Genomic DNA, 12,986 nt, shown 5'->3' with positions numbered 1-12,986 from the left:
GGATCATGACGGCCAGTGTGTTGTTGCAAAGTATGTGAGCTAGAAAGTAGCCCCTTATTCAGGTCTCCACAAGTGGCTTTGGCTGAGCCAGTATCTTTCAGCGCTTGACCTACAATGGGAGTCATAATACTGACTGATTTTACGTTGTTTTAAAGATTAACAAACTAATGGATGTGAAGTGCTTTTAGCTCTTCAAAAGTAACAGGTACATGCTTATATCACATTATTATCAAAATCACCTAGTGAACCAGAAAAGCACACAGTCTGGATTTATCTAGGAAGTATACCTAGGAAGTATGCATGCCAAATATTAGTTGTACCTGCAGAAGCTCCAAGAATATTCATAGCAGATAAATGCGTGACTTACAGTGCAATCCCATATCTACTCAGAGATGAGTCCTGCTGGGTTTAATGAGAAGTATTCCCAGGTAAGTATGTATAGGACTGCAGCCTGAAACCTACTGAATTGAACACTTGCATCTTACTGAGGATTGTCTTATGCATATATATGCATGCTTATTACTTGGTATCACCTGGTGAGTCACAGCTGAACATATGGATGGCCTCCACTGAAAACTTTCAGAGCTGGTGAGAAATTCTGCTAGTGGTGTTTAATCTGTGATGGGTGTTTCGCAAAGAGCCACTTGATGTTGTATCACCAAGAGATGAATACATATGTTTGAACTCACTCTTGGGCATGAGCAGTTTGGAAGGATGACCACAGCACAGAGATAGAGGTTCCCTGCCTCTCATCTCTGCCTACTTGTTAGCACAGAAAACCATTGGTTTCCTGATCTCCTCTGTCTCGTCAACAGCCATATACATCTTCGTACACATGACTCCGTAATACTGGTCCTATTTGGTCATCTAAATAAGCGTCAGAGCTTTCCTCCTGGTCCCAAAATGACCATTATCCTGAGGCTATTTTTAAATAAACTGTAATCCATAATCCATGACAAGCATCAAGAGTTCTGCCAAGTACTTTGCAGCTTTCACTTAGGACTTCAGCGAAAACAATAGAATATTTGCAAGACCATGACTGAGACACACAGGCTGGGCCTACATTTGGTTTCCTTAAAAGTGAAAGGTATTTTTGCCTTTGACTCGTAGAAACAACTTTAGTAATTTATGTAATTATTTGTTGGGATAGTTTTATTATTTTGCCATGCCCTTCTGCCAAATGTTAGTTGGAAGCCACACAAGCCTTTGCAAAAGGCCCCACCAAAATGATCTTGAAAATACAGCTTATAGACTCCAAAACTAACCCAATGCAGAAGGTGGTAAGCCATGACATTTCATGGGCATTTGACAAATTGAGACCACAAAGAGAGGTCATATGGTTTGCTCATCCTCTTGCATATCTTCACATGTTTCCTTACAGCTGGATTGGTGGCGGTCCACAAAACATGTACTGGAAATTTTCATACATGCCCTGGTGTGTCAGTTGCACTTTCTTTCTTAAGGGTAGATCAGGGCTATACCCTAGTAAGGGGCCATAGGTAAATAGGAAAACATATGCTTTGCATATATAAGGTTCAGTAAGCATCTCCAGTTAAAGGATCTTATGCTGAATGGTTAGGAAAACTTTTTATATGAGGCTGTGGGAAGCTGGTTGAAGCAAATGATGCTGTGTTGGGATGACCCAATCACCTAACTGTATATGACACCATTTTCTGTGTTTATATACATATGAGACTGAAAATATACATGATCATAATCAGTCATCTGCTTGCATTCTTTAAATTACTTTTCATCAATCACTGTTAGAATGATATAGGATCACTCAGGTATCCTTAAAAACTTGCATTGACAAGTTCATTTCTAGGTCCAATTCAAGGTACTGGTTAACTTTAAAGCTCTATCCAGTGTTTCTCAAACTGTGGGTTGGGACCCACTAGGTGGGTTGCAAGCCATTTTCAGGTGGGTCCCCATTCATCTCAATATTTTATTATTAATATATTAGACTTGATGCTACCATGGCATGTGACTGCACTGGGGAAATGACATACAGTTGTACTTTTAACAGGCTACCCTGTATATGCTTTTAACAATGATAGTCAATGGGGCTTACTCCTGGGTAAGTGTGGGTAGGATTGCAGCCTAGGATTGTTAAACGTTTTCCTGCTTGATGATGTCACTTCCAGTCATGACATCATTTCCATTGAGTCCTGACAGATTCATATTCTAAAAAGTGGGTCCTGCTGCTAAAAGTTTGAGAACCACTGCTCTATACAGTTTGGGCTCAATACCTTATGGGCTGCCTTCTGCCATATGAATCTACCCTTCCTTCCATATCTTCTGGGAAGGCTCCTTGTGGCATCATTGAGTAAAGCTTGACTGATGCTAACACAGGTCAGAGACTTATCTCCTTGATCACCACTTCTCCGATGAGGAGCACCCTGCTTTGAGGACCCCTTTCTCTTTGCTTTTAAAAGAGTCTTCAAAGCACACCTGTTTTGTCAGGGTTTTGAATTGGGAAGCTGAACTGCTCCTGTGTTTGCTGCTGCAATGTTGTATTTTGGATAGTATGTAATTTTCTCTAATGTAAAATTTGTTTTTACTATAAATCTTTTTTTATGCTTTTATACCCTTGTTAGCAGTCTTGGGTCTATTCAATGAAAGGTAGAGTAGAAATGAATGAATGAACAAATGAATAAATCCACGGCCTTTTAACAAGAACATCAGAATTACAGATTCTGCCCTTTTAAATAAGGTGTCTGCTGTTCTGCTCTTGTGTTTTAGGGCAGAAGAAGTAAGAATGTTTATAGATCACTTCAACAAAAGCACTCACAAAATGGATTGGATAAAATAAATAAGTGAAAGATTCCCTGTCCCCAAAGAGGCTCACAGTCTTAAAAAGATGCAGAAGAGACACCAGCAGCAAAAAAAACAGTGGAAAAAGCACCTTGCTGGGGTGCAGAGGAATGGTAGCTCTTCCTCTGCTAAATGTAAGAGGAGGACCACTGCTTGTTCACTCAGACAGCAGGATTCACCTAGCTGAGAAGGGATTTGAATGTAGGATTCACATCATAGCTGAGAAGGGATTTGAATGCAGGTCTTCTCAATCTATGTCCAATGCTACAGTGATGCAGCCATATTGGATCTCTTCTATTGGAGAAGAGAAACACAATCATATTGGATCTCTTGGTCTCATTTTCCATTTTCTGCAGTACCTACAGTATTGGAAAATCACCACCACTGCAGATGACTCCACAATACTAAACGTCAAGGTCAGATGAACCGTTATGCTGTGTGTGGCAAATGTGCTTTCTTGATGGTATCAGACCCAGCTCTTGTAGAGTCTTTGAAAGTTATCTGGGACAGCAAGATTTGAGAAATAAGTCAAGGCTGGTTAAGACAAACCAAGTTTAAGTCAATAAAAGTTTTGGGAAACTATGAAAATGCATTGCAGTGTTTTGTTGCTTTTTAAATTACTTATTAGAAGAAACACTTTACCTGTAGTGCAGTCACCAAAAGAGTTCGATTTTGTGCCGACATGGGGTGAGGAGGTTCCAATAATGGAGATGTGCTTTTTCTGTACAGGCTCTTCCTCTTAAAATTAATAGGTGAAGAGCACCATCAAGAGATCATTCACAGAACTGCTTTACAATTACAAGTGTAAGGTTATGTACAACACACTGGTGTGGTGCATATTTTCATTTATGGGTATCATACAGCAACATGCTCCAAGGAACCACGATGAACCAATGAAACCGCCTTACGTTAGCCAATATTCCATGTAGCTCACCGTTCTCTCTACACTGATTGCCAGGCCCACAGGGAGAGGTCACTCCCAGCTCCTGCTACTCAAGCCCCTTTATTCACAGATACATGGATTGAATTTGGGAATTTGGAAACTTATGCATGCAAAATATGGACTTTACCAATCTATGCCCTTCCCAACATATTGGGGTAAATTTACATTTGCCACTCAAAGTATGAAGCAGCTTTCCAGTGACTGTGGAGAAGATGATTTTAGAAATGGGCTATGTCAGAATGCCAGGTGCAAAGGAGGGCACCAGGATGAGGTCTCTTGTTATCTGGTGTGCTCCCTGGGGCATTTGGTGGGCCACTGTGAGATACAGGAAGCTGGACTAGATGGGCCTCTAGCCTGAACCAGTGGGGCTGTTCTTATGTTCTTATGATCAGCTACAGAGAAGAAGCCAGCTCTGAAGATAGCCATTTCTGTGATCTAGGCCACTTTTTGGCAAAGCCCTAGTCAATGAACACATAAAATAAAAACAACAATAAGAACAACCACAGTAAGATCACCAAGGAGAGAAAGCTTGAAAACTCTGCGCCCAAAACCCCCTGTGGGACAATGCATGACCTAACGTCCTTCTAAGGTTGCTTACTACAGCAGCCGTTACAGAATAGGCAGATACAATTTCAGGCAACCGTCATGCAGCTTGTTGTTCAAGTGTGCAGAGAAAGGGAGCAGTGGAGAGGGAAGTGACGGCGTGAATGAACCCTTTTCTCCTCAGAAGCTCCCTTCCCCACCCACATCCCTTCCCCTGGCCTGAAAAATGGCTTTGAGCTGAGTATGAAGAAGCAACAGCTGCTGGCTCTTTTGCTGCCTCAGGAAATCTGACAGCCCTGGGAGCCAGGCTGATGGCTAATTATAACTTGCGCTTGATGTATTTGTGTCTGTGGGTGTGTGATTTCCAGCCCCGCAGCCCACACCACACTGGGAAGTTTGGCTCTGCAGACAAGATCCAGAGGGGGCTGCAGCCACCCCACTGCTGGGGACGAAGAAGAGGAAGAGGAGGTGGGGGCAAGGCAAGCTTGGCTGGAGTAGGCACCTAAGGGAGGGAGAGCAACCATGGAGCCCACTTCAGGCCAGGATGATAGCCAGAAGAAAAAGCAGCAGAAGGAAAAGGCTAAGAAAGCAGCACTGGAACTTCCCCCCAGGCCTCCTCGGTCTCTGCTCTGCCTCACCCTCCAGAACCCAGTGCGCAAGGCCTGCATCGCCATTGTGGAATGGAAGTATCCTTTAGGGGAGACTCTTGGGTTGCCTCTGGGTTGACTTTCCATGGACAGGAGCCCAGCAGCCGTACATAGAGGGAGAGCTGAGACCAGGAGGAAGCACAGGCAACTTGTGAGGGCCGGAAAATACTTGTTAACAATGAAACAAGTATGAAAGTCTAAATTCTTCCCAGTGGCTTTTCTATGTTCCCCAGAAGCGCTGGAAAGGCAACTGATATTCACATTTATCTCTGTCACTAATAGAAAGGCACAGGGAGCAGGGAAGAACTCAAGAGAAAAAATTGTGTGACCCTGATTTGAAGTGACAGGGGGATGTGTGTCCGGGAGTGTAAATCAGGAGTTATATTTTACAAACTAGAATAGAGTAAGAATGGAGGCTTCTAACTCTTGAAAATATACAGTTCCAAAATCATTTCTTTATGGATGTCAAAATAGAGCCGGGTAAATTTCTGATTGTCACTTCATCTGGTTTGTCAACTGGAGTGCATTGAGTTCAGGAATAGATTCCCTGCCTCATCCCAGATTTGGGGACTTATTGGTTTGGAGACTTATTGGTGGGTGTTAAGAAATGGAAGTCCCCTGGCTAAGAGGCCAAGACATTTTCTCTGAAGCTGTTGAACAAATTAGTTTTGCTTTCAGGCTCAGGATCTGAAAAATCATCATGTTTGCTGTTAGAAAAGAATGTTCATAGGTCAGATTGGCTATCAGTGTTGTAGGGATTTCTTTTTAGAACCTACCCATAATGTGCAACTTGAGTCACTTGCTTGAGCCATCTGGATTGTTTTAGCAAGTAGTTTTTTGAATGGCATAGGCATATCTGCCATGCAGTTTCTGGTTCACTCCTGCTCTCTGCTTGTGGCACAGTATACCTTGGACAACGTGTGTCCGTCTGTAAGGAATTAATGTATGATGTGCATCTTGTTCCTAGAGCAGCCATTTTCAACCACTGTGCCGTGGCACACTGGTGTGCTGCAGATGGTCCCCAAGTGTGCCGCAGGAATTTGGGAGAGGGTCATTTATCAATAGGACCATTAAGGGATGTGAACCCCCCCCCCCATTGACAGCACAGTGTGCCTTGTCAATTGTCAAAAAGCTGATGGTGTGCCTTGACCATTTTAGTGCCTTGCCAGTGTGCCATGAGATGAAAAAGGTTGAAAATCACTGTCCTAGAGGATACTGTCCTAAGTCAGAAGTTTGGAGTAGATGATTATTTGAGCCATATGATTTCTTGCTAAAACTAGTGGTGTAAAGCGGAGCATCATTGGTGTCAAAGAAGATGTATCCCACTGCTTCGAATCACAGAAAATACCACAAATACAGTAGTAGTTTGTTTATATGGAACAAATTGAAAAGAGGCAAAAATATGATGGACAAAGGAAGGGAAACTGAACTTTGTTGCTTCTTTTCTCAACTACTTTGGAATAAATTAAGGGATAACATGGGGACACTGCAGGAGTAAGGAAAGCTTTTAATTTGAACACCAAGGAAACTAATTCCAGGTGATGCTGTCTCTCAGGCATGGTGTGTTGTAGGAGACCAGGGAATTGCTTCAGTTCTCCCATATGAAGGGGTATATTAACCTGGGGCCTACCAAGGCCTCCTTTGATTAGAGGAAGGCAAGGGATCATGAGGCTATTTGGGAGCTGTGGTGTCATTCTGTTTCACCCCTCTGCAGCTGCCTTTTTTTGAATGTAAAAGAAATGCAATAATGCATTTCATGTCATGTTTCTTTGCCTTGGAGGTGCAAACTAGGAAATCCTACCTGTGCTATGAATTCAGTAAGTGGCCTTCGGCAAGCTACTATCTCTCAGTCCCTCCATTTCCACTATGAGAATAATAATACTGAACCACATCAAATACAGGAATAATAATACACTCACAGCCCTATCCTGACCAGTGCTGGTACAGTGGGGCTGTGTGTCCCACACTGTATCCAACACTGGAAAGGAGTAGGCTGAAGGTCTCCTTGGGGTAAGGGAACATTTGCGCAATGGGGCTCTAATCTGCACCTGCCAAATGGCTGGCACAAATCCAAGAAGCCCCATGTCAGGCTTTCTGACCCAGGACAGGGGTTAGGATTCAATGAGCATCAACACTACAGATCCCACCACCTCTTGGGCCTGATCCACCCCCATATCTGCTTTCCCCCACCCTGTTACAACTCCTCCACACCATCCCCCAACCCCTGTGCTGCCTGGTGGGTGTTTAATTGCTCTGTTGGGTATGCAGTCAAGATCCAGCACCGGTGGGACAGCACTGGCCTTCCACTGGATCTGCTTACCCTCTGGGTGTCACAGAGCACTTTATGGTGCTTTTGTAACACCCTACACTACCCTACTGCGCCGGTGTTCTTTGAGAATAGCATTGTGCCATCAGCCACATGCACACATAAAAGTATCCCAATCTCCCCACTCCGACAGCCGTTCTGTGCTGTGACTTGCCCATCGCTCCATTGGCAGCTCTACCCCATCTTCTCTACTAGCTTAGCCATCATCTTCATAAGTATCGTACATATTTGATTGGATTGAAATAAAACATCCAATATTATAATGCCATTGTACAAATCAATGGTACAGCCCCATCTGGAGTATTGTGTCCACTTCTGGTCGCCACATCTCAAAAAAATATATAGTAGAAATGGAAAAGGTGCAGAAAAGAATGACCAAAAAATGGAGAAGAGTGACCAAAATTATTACTGGGCTGGGGCACCTCCCTTATGAGGAAAGGCTACAGTGTTTGGGGCTCATCAGTCTAGAACAGCCATTTTCAACCACTGTGCCGTGGCACATTGGTGTGCTGCAAGTGGTCCACAGGTGTGCCATAGGAATTGGGGGGAAGGTCATTTATTAATAGGGCCAATGGGAGATGTGAGCTCCCACTGGCAGCATGGTGTGCCTTGTCAATTGTCAAAAATCTGGTGGTGTGCCTTGACCATTTCAGTGCCTTGTCAGTGTGCCGTGAAATGAAAAAGGTTGAAAATCACTGGTCTAGAAAAAAGATGACTGAGGAAGGACATGATTGAGACATACAAAATTATGCAAGGAATGGATAGAGTGGAGGAAAAGTCCATTACAGGTTACAAGCCATGATGGGTATATACAACATCCTGTTTTGAGAAGTAGGCTACCTCAGAATACCAGATGCAAGGGTGGCGCCAGGATGCAGGTCTCTTGTTGTCTTGTGTGCTCCCTGAGGCATCTGATGGGCCACTGTGAGATACAGGATGTTGGATTAAACAGGCCTTTGGCCTAAGCCAATGGGGCTCTTATGTTCTTATGTTTCTTTATGCACAGTGGCCCTTGGTTTGTATTGAATTTAGTACCTGATATTGGAATTCACTTTCTGTCTGTTATCTGGTTGGTATAATCATGCCTATTTAAACTGGAATAGATCTGAAATAGTTTTGAATTTGTTGACTGAAATCCTGAATATTTTAATACTTTGGGAGTGAGGTGTATAGGCATTGCATAATATATGAATTGAGGATCACTAAATTGGATTATATGCTTTCTAGATTCATGAGCCTATTTATTTTGAAGTTGTTACTTTGAAAAGGGATATCTGCAAACAGTAGTAGATTTAAAAGTGCAGATGTTTGTCATGACACTCCCCCATACCATATCCATGCCCACATAGCCATAGCCTATTGTGACTACTCCCCCCTCCCAAAAAGATCAACTTCAAATGTTTTCATCAGTGTTCTCTAGCCACATATTTTTGCTTTGAGGCTTACTAAACTTCACTTAAACATCTAGCTCATTTCACCCCAAACCCTTGGTATGAGTTACAATAGTTTTAAAACAAATGTATAAAAAAGGGAGAACTGAATTTAAAATATTCCAAATAAATATGAAAGTTATGTTAGAGTGTTAGCCTATGCAAGTCAATTTCACTGTGACCAATAAGATTTACTGCCCACGCCTTTGGACAGACTCCACTACTGGAACTAGCTTTCTGGCAGTGGAACACATTTAGGGCGCAATCCTAACCCCTTCTGTCAGTGCTTTCCAGTTTTCCACTGACATAAGGGCAATGCAGCGCCGAGGTAAGGGAACAAACATTCCCTGACTTTGAGGAGGCCTCCGTGAGTGACACCCAACTGCAGGATGCAGCACATGTCCCATTGGCACCGCTATGCCAGTGCTGGAAAGCACTGATGTAAGGGGTTTGGATTGCGCCCTTAGTGTTGCAAAAACTATTCCGATGCAACGCATTGCCACGTTCTTCTAGGCTGCCACCTGAGACGGTGAGTGGCACTCCACACACAGCAGCAGCCAAGGGAGGCTCTGCCAATCCTAGTGCATTGGTGGGGAGAGTGTTTCATGGGCAGGGGGAGAGTGTTCCTGGGTAGACTCTGTGCCATGATGCTTTCTCCTCCGCAGCCTCCCAACATGCTCCCTTTCTTTCCTCAGACTTGTGCCGGCTACATAGTTGGTGCAGGTCTGAGGAGACCCATAGGCAATCAAGGGCCTTACAAAGGGATAAAGGAAAATATTTTCCCTGCCTCTCCCAAGCTTCCTGAACTTTTCCTGTGAGGAAAATTTGCATAAGATGGTGACCCTAATGTAGAATGAGCTATATGCTGTCTCTCAGTTACTCCTTGCAAAAAGACCATGACCTCCTAGACCAGGGATGTCAAGCTTGTTTCATACAGAGGGCCGAAGTTAGCATTCATGGTGACTGCTGAGGGCCAGAAGTGACCTCGTTCAGCAGGAAGTGGCATCATTAAGCAGATGATGGCCAGAAAGAAGCACTTTGTTCTCACATAGAAACTCATTAGCTGCAAATGACAGAAGAGAAAAATGTGCAAACCTTGTTCATATTTTCAAGATGTGAGTGAGCCCAATTATCATGCTGGGAGAGATCAAGTATAATGGGGGCCAGATAAATTGCTTCTGGGAGCATTATGTTTGACACCCCTGTCTTAGACCTTAATATGCACCCTCAGGCAAATTTCTGTTTGCCTCCTGTTGGCTATGCTGCTTCTTCTCCACTCTTTGAAAAATCGTTTCAAAGGCAGCACCTGAATTCTCCTGCTGATGACATCCCTGCTCCTGCAGTAGGATAAATTCCAGAGCCTCCCTCCCCCCATTCACTTTGACTACACCCCTACCTGCAGATTCCATAGAAGTAGCTCACTCTCTACAATGAGTGCATTAATTAATGCACAAGAAATACTGTATAGTCTTTTATCAGAGTACATACTGCTTTTCTCCCTTTGCTGTGGCACTTTTTCATTTTTTTTTTATGAATTCCACTTTGCATGGTACTGAGCCCTTTCATCACTGTCTGCAAAGCACCTAACGAGATGAACATTGTTAACCTGTACTCCATTTGCTTAACCCTAAGTATAAAAGTACAGTACTCTCTATCAACTCATTAGTGGTCATGCACAGTGAACCCTTCATTCTAGCATTTGCATTCTTCCCTTCTTCAGTAATTGTGTAATTTCCTTGCCATCGTTTTCCTTTTATCTGATTTGCTAAATATTTTCAGGGACCTTCAGAATTTTTTATTTATTTATTTATTTAAAAGACTTATAAACCACCCTTCCAAAAGCTCAGAGTGGTGTATATTAAACATAATAAAACACTAAAATAATGAAAAAACATAAAAATAAATGCAATAAATAAATGTGGTTGCCAATGATCAAAAGCAGGCAAAACCAAAAAACGGCAGGTAGTCACACTGGTTAAAAAGGGGTCGTTAAGAGCATCATTCCTTCCTGAAAGCCAAGCAAAATAGATGTGTTCTTAAATCCCATTGGAAACCAGGAAGAGAGGGGGCCATCCTCCAGTCTTCTGGGATTTGACATGGTGTCGCAGACATGGTGCCACAACAGAAAAGGCCCTACATCTTGCTGCCATCTCCTTGGCTTCAGATGGCAGCAGTATCCTAAGCAGGACCCTATCTTACAGTTGTAGGGGATAAGTAGGGTTATGCAGGAGAAGGTAGTCCTTAAGATATCCCTGTCCCATGCTGCCTAGGGCTTTAAAGGTCATTGCCAACACCTTGAATTGGGCCCAGAATTGAATGGGCAGCTAGTGTAGCAACGGCATGGCAGACATTAACTGCTGAGCCTGCGTGACCATTTGGGGCACCATGATCTGCAATAACTACAGCTTCTGTACCATCTTCAACCAGTGGTATAGCAAATGATCGTGTAGCCTGGTGGTGAGCTCAAAATGATGCCCCAGAAATGATGTCATGCCCAGTCTTTTAAAAAAGTGAAAATGGGGGAAAAGCCATCTCCTTCCTGGGAGGTTTAATAAATCAAATGCACTGTACAGTGTCATTGCTTTGCGAGTTTCCCCACTCCCAAAAGTGGCAACCAATGGGAACATTACAAGCGATGACATCACATCACACATTTTGGTTTACAAAACATAACCTGGGAAAAGAGCAGAATGGGACATAAGGACTTTGCTACACAACTGAGCTATTCTGGCCATTCAGAGGGAGATTGTGACATTTTGTGTACATAGTTTGAGTCTTAAAGAGCTGGAATAAGAGTGCTCAAACCAGACTCCTGCTTGCACGAAAGTCTAATCTGTCACAGTTGGCCCAAGAGGAGACCTTCAAGCAATTGAGCAGGCACCACCCTCCTTTTTGCAGCAATTTGCTATGCCACTTGCCACCTCCCTTACCCATTTGGGGTAAATAGTGAAGAGAAATAACATTCCAGTATCAGGAAGGTCAAGGGAGATATCACTACAAACAGGGAGCGAGACTGTGTGTGTGTGTGTGTGTGTGTGTGTGTGTGTGCGCGCGCGCGCATGAGAGAGAGAGAGAGAGAGAGAGCGAGAGAGCTGTCTGAATCAAGTTACATTAGTACTCAAAGAACCTGACATGCCCCCAGATCTTTGGGCACCTTGTAAATTCTGCTGCAAGACTGCCAAGAAACAGTCTATCATCTGTTGTACTAATATGCTTTTGGCAGAACTGAAAAGTACTATTTGTTCATAGGAGCTCTGCCTGACTACAGCATCAGATCTTAACATACTGGGGAGCACTGCATATCCACACTGGATATGCAGGGGAATTCACTGGAACATGATGAAAATAAAGAGCATGTGATTTTAGAGAATATTTAAATGGAATACAAATGTTTAAATATTAAAACAATGAGGACTTTATGTAAAATATTTTAATTGTTCAAAAAGCATTGTAAGTTTATTTCATTACTTTCAGCAGTCCTATCCCATCTTTCTGTTATAGTAGCAGAAAAAAAGCAGTAATAAAATTTTTTACAAATCCAAAGTTATCACTGTAAAAAAAAACTGCAATAGAAAACCATAATTAATACGAAAAAGGTGCAATCAGACACCTATTTTCATAAGGCAGCACCCAAAAATGAGACAGGTCTGAGCTGCTCAACGAAAAGTTGAGCCATGATGGAGCCAGGTGAACCTCCTCCTGAAACAGGCCGTTCCACTGTTGTATTGCCACTGCAGATAATGTCCTGCCTCTTGTGCCTACCCACCATACTTCTAATGGTGGTGCGCAGACATGTGCGCGCACACACGGATGTGTACAATCAGGTGCAAGATTACCATTCAGAATCCTCATTAGGCATTATTTGATACTGTTATAATATTGATTAAATTATGTATACAAGAAAATAGAGAAAGGAAAGAAAATCTAGTCTTCACAAATGTATAATCTTGTCAAGTACATCCATATATTAAAAAGGCATTTAAGAAGTGTTTTAGAAGTATTTTAAGGTCAGATTTATTACATGTGATGTGTCTTTGACTCATATGTTTCTCAAACATGGGGATTCCCTTTATTGCACCATAAAATATGAGTGGATAGCATGGTACCTTTACCTTATAGTTCCAGCATTTTGTAAACTGGAGCATTTTTCAATGAAACCATTTTCAAGCTCCCTATGTTCCCTAGCTGTGACCATATTAGACAATTAAATCCCAAACTCTGTCTACGAGCATTACTTCATTCAAGGAGTGTTCCTTTCCTTCGAACAGAAGCTTATCAACATC

At 42.8% G+C, this 12,986-nt stretch overlaps 1 protein-coding gene across 2 annotated transcripts in view; it reads left to right on the top strand.

The window, feature by feature from the left end:
• The first annotated feature begins 4,665 nt into the window (after positions 1–4,665).
• Positions 4,666–12,986, top strand: part of CACNA1S (calcium voltage-gated channel subunit alpha1 S) — an 81,260-nt gene continuing 72,939 nt past the window's right edge. For both annotated transcript variants that reach the window (XM_066625171.1, XM_066625170.1), the window contains exon 1: positions 4,666–4,986. In XM_066625171.1, the coding sequence (XP_066481268.1) occupies positions 4,823–4,986 (164 nt within the window). In that variant the 5' untranslated portion in view covers positions 4,666–4,822. The remainder of the gene's footprint in view (positions 4,987–12,986) is intronic.

Source organism: Tiliqua scincoides, chromosome 4 (genome assembly GCF_035046505.1).
Source record: "Tiliqua scincoides isolate rTilSci1 chromosome 4, rTilSci1.hap2, whole genome shotgun sequence".
NCBI lineage: Eukaryota > Metazoa > Chordata > Lepidosauria > Squamata > Scincidae > Tiliqua > Tiliqua scincoides.
The sequence above is the reverse complement of the archived record's forward strand: the minus strand, read 5'-3'. Positions and strand labels throughout refer to the sequence as shown.